The sequence below is a fragment of the Borostomias antarcticus genome (assembly GCF_949987555.1).
Source record: "Borostomias antarcticus genome assembly, chromosome: 5".
Taxonomy (NCBI): Eukaryota; Metazoa; Chordata; class Actinopteri; order Stomiiformes; family Stomiidae; genus Borostomias; species Borostomias antarcticus.
The window spans coordinates 2210085-2220084 of NC_140238.1; the positions used below are offsets into that span (position 1 = coordinate 2210085).

The 10000-nt window shown below is 48.4% G+C and overlaps 1 protein-coding gene across 1 annotated transcript in view; it reads left to right on the top strand.

The window, feature by feature from the left end:
- Positions 1-10000, top strand: part of LOC311309171 (myelin transcription factor 1-like protein) — a gene marked incomplete at both ends in the record, with an annotated part of 53153 nt that overhangs the window by 13196 nt on the left and 29957 nt on the right. Inside the window, 2 exon segments of the mRNA XM_084438350.1 lie at positions 2972-3429; positions 9652-10000. The exon segment at positions 9652-10000 is cut by the window's right edge and continues 773 nt beyond it. Of these exon segments, the coding sequence (XP_084294476.1) occupies positions 2972-3429; positions 9652-10000 (807 nt within the window).

The following is a 10000-nucleotide window of genomic DNA, read 5'->3' on the forward strand; positions in this document are numbered from 1 at the left end:
ATGCATATAATAAAGTCTTTGTTGCGAGTAATGAAGTAGAGTTTTAGAGTGAAGGGGAAAAACTTTTTTTCGCATATGTTTCTGCCGGCTTGGGGGGGAATTTTTTTTTCACATTTTGCCATTATCAACCACATCTGCACGTACTGCAGAAATGAGTGTTGAATGATCCCATAAGAGCGATGGAATGATATTAATTTTCAACTTTAACAAAATTCCAACTGCTGGTGGTTTCACTGCAATAAGCTGCACCAAAGATGGCCGGTGTTTCTGAATGAGCTGAGTGACCCTCTGGTCCCCTAGCCACCGGTGAGGCCCATACCCGACCCTGTTAACCACCTGGCACCGCTGCTGCTCCTCCACCGGGTTGAGGCGCGGCGAGGGGGCGGGGCCGGGGCCGGGACGGGGGGAGGGGCCTCGCTGGCTCCGAGGGGGGGGGCTTGCTACAACACCTCCTTCTCCTACACTCTCCTTCCTCCCTCTCTCCTTTCTCCCTCTCTCCCTCCTTTCATTCCTCTCCACGTCTGACCCCCCACCTCCTCCCCCCCCCCCTCCCTCCCCACCCCCCCCACCCCCCCACCTGCCTTGGCAGGACCTAGCCTGCTGGGACAAACCTTGATTTATTAGGAGGGGCCACGGTACAGGGTTCCAGGATGAGTGGCGTTTTAATGTGCTTCTGAGATGTTTGGTCACAAGCACTATTGATCACGGGGCTCTGGCTGCCCCCCGCCCCCCCCCCCGCTGCCGCCGACCACGGACCCCCACCCGGGGGAGAGGGCCCGGCTGTCAGGCAGGGAATGAGTTTCCGTGTGGGGGCTTAGATTAATGAAATGAGGCCCCTGGTTGTGGGTGCAGGGGTCAGACTATTAGGTAATCCCCGGGCTTGGTGAGATTGAGGCTGCCAACCGGGCCTGCCTATCTGTCGCCGGCTGACTGACGGATGGACGGACGCCCGGGACTGTTTTGGGCATGTGTGATGGGTGGGTGTGTGTGTGTGGGGGGGGGGGTGTGTGTGTGTGGGGGGGGGTGTGTGTCGAGGACCGGAGCGTGTTCCGGAAGATGGATTGTGTTTGCGTGTGTGCGTGTGTGTGTCGAGTCGAGGACTGGAGTGTGTTCCGGAAGATGGATTGTGTGTGCGTGTGTGTGTGTGGGGTGGGGGGGGGGGGGGGGGGGTGGAGAGACAGAGGCAGAAGGAGAGAAGGGAAGAGAGACCGTGTGCTCTAGGAGGAGAACAGCGTGGAGAGACAGAGACAGGCCCCCTCCAGGGACAGAGTTACCAACCTCCCTGAATGTAAAGTCCGGGGGGAAGAATATGGCAACAAGCAGCGCCTGGGTAGGCTGCTCGGAAACCATTTAATGAATATAACAGTGGACAGACGACTGGATAAAGGTGCATAAACGTCAACTGGGTTTATTCTGTGGTCAGGGAAGAATTTTTACAGCTCACTTATCTGGTCCCCGGGTGATTACTGTTTTTTTGCTTCCCTCTGGAATATGTAGGGGTGGGTCGTATGCCCACCTCCCTTGTTCTCTGTAAAGCGCATTGTGTTGCCCCTGGGTATGAAATGCGCTATATAAATAAAGCTTTGATTGATTGATTGATTGATTGATTGATTGATTCTGGTAATGTGCAGTGCACACAATATGTAGGCCTACAGACAACATGGAACATAACGGACAGCCATTTCCCTTTCCCTAAACTTCCTCACATGGCATCCTCAAAACGTGAAGTCGAAGGCCGAAACGTTGATAACGATAGTGAGCGAGAAGGACAGGATTCTTAATCGAGCTACCGTGATCACGGTCTCGGGAGAGGGACATATCGCTTGTAGATCTCCGAGGCGCTACACCTTAACCGGCGATGATAGCTGCACGCCTCTCTCTCCTCTTTTCAAAAATGTCATCTATTTGCTCACATTAGCGCTCGCTCCAGGCAGCGTGGAGAAAAAGGTAAACATTTGGGGCTTGTAAAATTGGAATCAGGGATATTTTACAGCTGAGTGGCCCCTGAGTGAGCGTTCAGCCAGTCTGGGGGCCTCTCTTCCATGCTACGGGGGGGGGGGGGGGGGGGGCTTTGTACTCATCACACGCTGTGCATTGCTCATTGGGCCCTGTCTGTGTGGGTTTATTGGACAGGGAAATGGGGGCTCTACACACACACACACACACACACACACACACACAGGTTGATGCCGGCTCCAGGCTCCTTGAGGTTTGATGAGTGAAATGGATTAATCCCCTATGATCAATACCCTGAGCGAATACACCGATTATCAGATTAGCAGATTAGAATCTGTCCCCCTGCTGCAAAGGGGATCCAGAGAATACTTTTAAACCCTTGGCGCCTCGGCAAGATTCAATTAATCATACCACAGGTTGTCGTCTTCCACCAAAGTCGAACCTACAGGAACGCGGTGCGTTCCTCTGCAGCTAGCTAGCCAAAGTTAAGGGGCACATCATTTCTTTGAACATAAGTTCTTTCTATGTATTAGGAATGTGATTATCTTTCTTTAACGACGACCGGCTTTTGTTTTTACTTACCTTGACAATCCTTCTTCCTGTAATCTTGTACGGTACGTGGTGAAGGAGAACATTTAGAGAGTCATTTTACTAATGGAGCTCACTAATGATTATAAGCACCATTAGAGGTCTGTTAAATAAACTTTGAATCAGTTTTCTCTCTGGTGGAACTACCATGTTGGGATTGTCGTTAGCCATTTTGTGTGGGAAGTCACTCGCTGAAAATGTACTCTCTTAACTATCTTAACATTGTTTTGTCGTTGTGTTGTCTCCAAGTTTGCTGTATTATTATTATTTTTGCTGTGTCTAGCCTACTTGACAGAAGTAGGCTACACAGGGTTTTGGCACAGGCTAGCGTAGCTGCGTTAGCGGCTAAGTCAGGTGATGCTAATGGATGGCAGCTAACGGCTAACAGCTAACGGCTAACGGCTCCTCTCCTCTCTCTCCCCTGCAGTGTGTACGGCTGCCCGCTGGCCAAGAAAAGGAAGATCCTGGACAGACAGACGCTTGAGCCTGCCTCAAAGAGGAAAACCTTCATAGCCCACATGGACAACTCCACTATGGAGGAGTGCTACGAATCGGACGGAACCGAGGAGATGGAGGACAGGGAAGAGCTGGAGCTGGGGGAGGAGGAGGAGGAGGAGGGGGAGGTGGAGGAGGAAGAGGAGGAGGAGGAGGGATACTCGGAGGACAACGAGGATCACATGGAGCAGGAGGATGGGGAGGTGGAGAGAGGGGAGGTGGAGGAGGAGGAGGAGGAGGTAGAGGTGGAGCAGGAGGAGGAGGAGGAGGAGGGTGAGGAGGTGGACGGGGTAGAGGAAGGAGAAGCAGAGGAGGAGGAAGACGAGGTGGAGTACGAGGAAGAGGAGGAGGAGGAGGAGGAAGAGGAGGAGGAGCAATGTCAACGCCAAGGTGAGCATTTCTTTGTGGTTAATCGCACATTATCACACATGATTGATCTGAATTGCGTTCCAATTCCAGTGGACCATAAAATGTCTAATCGACATTAGACAGAGGAGATGCATTCTCCTCATTAAGACTCAAGACCTGTTTATTAGCCATGTATATGGTTTTGATTTGATTTGATTTGATTTATTGATGGATTTAAAAACACAGACAGGAATCCAAAGGATGACATGAGAAAGAGAAAACCCTTATTTCCATCATGGTCCCAGGGGCTGTTAGGCCACAGCAAAAACAAACATCTCTTCTTCATCCGCTTATCCGGGGTCGGGTCGCAGAGGCAGCAGCTCCAGCAGGGGGCCCCAGACATCCCTTTCCCTAGCAGCATCAACCAGCTCTGCCTGGGGAATCTTTAGCCGCTCACAGGCCAGTGCTGAGATGTAGTCCCGCCACCTAGTCCTGGGTCTACCACGCGGCCTCCTCCCAGCCGGACACGCCTGGAACACCTCCCTAGGGAGGCGCCCAGGAGGCATCCTCACTAGATGCCCGAAAACAAACATGACATGACATAAAAAACATACGTGTGAACCATATGTATATGGTTCACACACACTAGGAATTTGACGAGGGTTGAGGCAGACGCTGTTGTAGACGACGTAGGATGACAGGGTGCAGGACGAGGGACAGGACAGAGTAACGCAGTACAAAGACGCAAATACAAAAATACCCAAAATGCAGTGCAATGCACAAACAACACAACAGCTTTACCCCTCATCTCCATTTTCGGAACGTTCGGTTCCTCTCGTTCAGCGGGTTTCTCACGAACGATATTCAATTTTTATTTTTATATTTTAAAAAAATATATATTTTTGATTAATATAATAGCCTAATAAAATAACCCTTGACTGTAATATTGTACTGTGAACACTGTTACCCCTCGCTGAGGTGTTAAATTTCATCTTTGTATAAGGTGCTGGGTCTGGATTATTGGATTATTGCCCGTAAATAAATTGCAACCTATAAATGTTTATCCTATTTATTAAATAACCTACAAGGGACAGCAATAAATAATATTATTTAATAATATTACAATATTCAAACTCTCAAATTTAGGTTTTGAACTTCGTTTTAAAAAAGACATTTGAATTTTTTTCGAACTTCGATTTTTTTTTGGACAGCCCTCCTGCTGCCATACATATGCATGCGCCTCACGCTAATCCGGTTCTCCCCCGGCCGAAGGGCATCACAGGGTTCCCCGGTACCGGGAGAAGAACCCAGAGACACCTCGGCTTTGTTCTGTCCGTCACGCGGAGACACCTCTGCATATTACAGCCTAGAACCATGTCACGAACGCCATGTCCATAACTTCGCCTCGCATTGTCTTGTTCAAACTCTGATAGGTCGGTTCCTTTGATCTGCTGTGTTTCACGCGTGATTTATTAATTTATTTACGTCTCTTTTCTTTGCCTTTGCTCCGGCTGTCAGCGGGTATATACTGTGATATAGTGAAGCGACTACGTGAAACCGTTATTTATTTATTTTATTTACCGGATGATCAAAACATGTCCACCTGGAAAGGAGGCGCTTTGGCAGCAAACTGACTTTTTTATTAGAGGGGAGACTCTCTAATTGATAGTGTTTTCCCAATTTGTTGTTACCTACAGCAGGGGGATTTTTCAGTCGTAGGCTAAAAGCTAGCGTGCCTCATCGCTCTCTTTCCATCTGCCTCTCTCTCGCTCGTGCACACACCGGCTCGCTCATGCACACACACGCACAGGCACACACATGCACGCACACACGGACGCACGCACACGCACATACACACACACTCATGCACATACACACACGCACGCACACACACACACACATACACACACACGCACGCACACACATACAGTACACACGCACGAACACACACACACACACACGCACACACACTGTGGAGATGGCCGTTTTAACACCCTCCACAGTAGCTTGCTGCCAACCGTCCTGTCAAGAGCGCCACGCCCAGACCACGGTACATCGACTGACAGCTCAACACGTTCAAAGATGTTAAACGCTAAGCCCCTCCTCCCATTAATAGAACGCCAGCATGCTGTAGTTTGTGAAGTAGGTATTGTGGTTTACAGACAGCAAAAATTACTTTTCATACATTACCTTTACGTTTGGTGACAATGAGTCCAGTCTGATCCGGGCAAAAGACAACAAGGCTATACGGTTGTTGTAGTTTTTTTTTAGAATACCTGCATACCTTTACAGAATGCACTGTATTGCTGTATCTGCATATCTAGTCTGTATTTATCGTAGACTATCACCTGTAGATTGTATATTGCACCTGCACTTATTATTAATTTGCACACTGGTTGGATTCTAAACTGCGTTTCGATGTACTGTACTTGTGCTGTATGTTGACAATAAAGTTGAATCTCATCGAATGGAATCTAATGGGTTTTGGAGAGCGGGATTTAGCTAAGATCCCCTGAGTCTCATCTCTCCTCCCGACATGAGAGAACACTTGATTTGGCCGGTTCTCCCTTCAACAGATTCCTCCGTGCACCCCCGCGCGCCCGACGGGGCCTGACGAGGCCTTCAAGTCCAATTAGGGTTGGACGCTCTGAAAGACGAGCGCGTTAACCCTGACCGCCGCGTGGCGCCAGACGTGCTGACGTGATGTCTACACCTGCTTCCTCAGCGTCCGTCTCAGGCGTGTGAGAATCACGTCCTCAGACTAGCGCGGGCTGATTTAGAGACGCCACGGTCAAAGCCATGCGTCGCTGTGCCACATATTATACTGTATCTGCGGTCTGAAATATTGTCCGAAGCGTCAACGGCACCTGCATTTCCCACCACGCCCAACCTCTCGCCCCCGTTAGCATCTCCGCTAAGTCTACAGCCACAGGAACATATTTGTATGCATGGGTTCCAGTGCGCTGGATGGATGATTTTAATTATAGCCAACATCTTAGCGACTCATCCCGTTGACCTGCTGCCATCTTGGGATGGGAGGACAAAAACACATCGTTTCATCTCCCGTCTGAAACGCTACCTATCTTTACATATCTCTCTCTCTCCCTCTCTCTCTCTCTCTCCCTCTCTGTATACGTCTCCCTCTTTTCATTCCAGCGGAAATGCAGATAAGTCTCTCTGCCTGCATTATCATAGCCGGCGTGTCCCCCAAGACAGAAGTGCCACAGGCAGATTCCAATCTCATAACTGTAATAGAGGTGGCATTGTGGCCGCCGTCCCCGTGTCCCTCAGTGCCACCGTGCGCCGCGGCATTGCTAATCCAAAGCCAATTCACCGAGGCGCCATCTCTCTCTCTTCCCCTTCTCCAATCTGCTTCGCTTCCCTATCCCTTTTGTATACCTTGATTGCTCTTCAAATTGCTTTCCTGAGCCATGTTATAAACCATCACAAATTATACAGTGCGGCTACTGTACGAAGGCCTTCCAAAGGCTTGGGGAGAAATAAACGTGTGCTTGGTCATTCGTTACTGGCCCTCTTTCACTGGTCCAGAGCCTCACCCGTACGCCTTGATCGTGTTGCTATCATTAGATTGGATGGCGTGCGTGCGTGCGTGCGTGTGTGCGTGCGTGTGTGTGCCTACTTGTATGTTCTGTATGAATGACATTAATAGACACACATGTCCTGCCCACCATGTGCACGGTGTGTTTGGGTTCACGCATGAACGATTCATGCATCGTCTCCTTCTCCCGCGCGCTGCATCACAGCCTTCGCCAACGAGCTGCTGGACCGCCGATAATTAATTCTTCATCACAGAAGATTACACTTCAGTTAGCGTTTCGTCAGGTGATTTTCCGTCTGGAAATCAAAGTCACATTTATTCTATACAAGCCGGAATGATGGCAGATGAGGCAGCGGCGTGAGCGATGTGCTCTTTGACGGTCAGGGGAACGCGTGTGCGAGGGGTCGACTGGAAGCGCTCCGGAGAGTGGGTGCTTGAAATTACTGACACAAGAGGTTCAGTCACCTTTTGCTGCCTGTCGGAATCAATTAAGCAGTAAAAGGAATTCTAAAGATTTGTGTTGATGGGAGAGAAAGCGAGAAGCTGGAGAGTGATGAATAGAGAGACGCGACGGTTCACTTCATTAGACCAATCTAATGGCGCGTTTTACGCTTAACACAGACCTGAGGAACCAGTCGGGGTGTCGCGCTGAATGTTGCTTCCAGTTCCAGCGTCGTCTTGCTGCACGTTAATCTGTTAGAAAGTTCCACCCACTTTGTTGTTAACGGGTCAAATTTGACCCGTGATTTAACTGCCGTTGTTTTCGCGTTTGGAAATACATGGAGGTGAATGAGCCATAGTTAGCCGTCAGCTGCATTCACTCCCATGTATTTCCAAACGCGAAAACAACGGCAGTGAAAAACAATCAGAGTCTGGTAATGATGAGTTTGTAACCCCGATAGTGTATTCAGCCTGTTATTTTGACTATTTTGGTTCTTGAAGTGGTGTTTTTACAGTGAACTTTTAACATTGAAGTCAACGGGCACTTCTGCATCCGCACCCCCAATTACGTCAGACTGACCAATATGGCTGCCAGGTGAATAAGGCGAATAACCTCCATTTCCATGTTATATGCGTTGTAACCTATTCTATTAATACATCCATGGTTGTAATGTTATCTGGCTTATCATTGCCACTTGCCAGACAGCCTGAAGTTAATAACGTTAGTTGGCAGTTGATAGCTTGTAACCAATCACCATAGAAACATCAAAGAGCTCAGCGATCAAAGCCGTTTACTGTTGCTATAGATACAGGTGGATGAATCTAGTTGGGCTACTAGGATCTGAGACACTACGAGGAACCGACAAAGCTAGGACATATTTTCAAACAGGCTTTATTTTGACAAACAGACCACATATTGGGAATCTACGTGTTCACTTTGTCTGGTGAAAAAAAAAAAAGACTTGATAAACTGACGGACAGTCCTAAAATTGACATTAAAAGGCTGTTACATTGGAATGTTGAAACAGCGAAACATGTTATGTAACATCCCATAGTTAACATGGGTTTAATGGCGCAATGATTTAGAACGGTGATTAAACTTCAGCCGAGGTGTGCATTATAAGGTGTGCAATATAGGGTTTTAACAACCATCCATCCAGCCAATCAGAATCGAGTATTCACCCAGACCATGGTATAAATTATTATAACTAACTTATTATGCATTTATAACCATGCAGTGATACACTATCAACAGCCAATATTCTCTGCCCGGTCATATTTGACCAATAACACCACAGACTTTTTTTTCTTTAAGACTTGAGAATTGATTAAATGGTGACAGTTGGTTTTGTTGTGTTTACATACTGTAGCTTTTTTGAGGAAATCACAAAGCCTTGTTCCAATAAAAAAAACTAGAAACTTTTTAATTATATACTTACTTGAAAACAGGTCATATTTGACCTTAACACATTGAGAAGGGTAATTTATCCCATTACTGTTTCAATAGTAGTTCGATCTCACACGCTCTCCCTTAATGGCGGTTACTAAACCATCACACAGAATGGAGTTCTAAAAATCTTCTTCTTGAGTCTTTAAATGATTTCTGAAAGGCTGAGGGCAGAGTATGAGGCAACTTACAGTAAGTATCGATCGTGTCCTCACTACCATTACACCTTGTATAGTTTCAAATTGATGTTGTGTGTAAGAATTACATTCTCAAATGGTAAATGGTAAATGGACTGCACTTCTATAGCGCTTTTCCACCTTAGCGGCACTCAAAGCGCTTTACAATGGCCTCTCATTCACCCATTCACACACCAATGGCGGTAGCTGCCATGCAAGGTGCTAACCTGCTCATTGGGAGCAATTTGGGGTTAGGTGTCTTGCTCAAGGACACTTCGACATGTGGACAGTCGGAGCTGGGATTCGAACCGCTGACCCTTCGATCACTGAACGACCCGCTCTACCAACTGAGCTACAGCCGCCCCCCATCAAGGGTGCGTGTCAACAGATCGGAGGACTCTTCTACAGGGATGAGGCTGGCGTCTCCCGCTGGATGTTCCCTCCAACCATATTACTCTACTTCCTCTGCTGATTCACTATTCAGTACGCAAGCTGTGGTTAAGACTCTCAAAGTACATTATTAAGGGGATGCAAAGAGTTCCTTATCCAATTTGGACGAGCCAAGCCCAGAAATCTGATTTATCAGTAAAATAGAATGACGGAAATGTAATTACGTTTCCTTTTTTCTTCCCGCCTGACAGAGGATGATCAGATGAGCAGCGGCGGTGACGAAGGTAGCGTTGGCGGCGGCGGCCATCCCAAACCCGGCCAGCACGCCGCGACGGGGGAGAAGGACGACAACAACAACGAGGAGTACGAGAACTACGACGAGCTGGTGGCCAAGTCGCTGCTCAACCTGGGCAAGATCGCCGAGGACGCCGCCTACCGCGCCATGACGGAGTCCGAGATGAACAGCAACTCCTCCAACAGCGCCGAGGAGGAGGAGGAGGACGACGACGAAGAGGAGGAGGAGGAGGAGGAAGAGGAGGAGGAGGAAGAGGAGGAGGATTACGAGGAGGAGGGCGAGCCACGGAAGGCGGAGCTCACCCT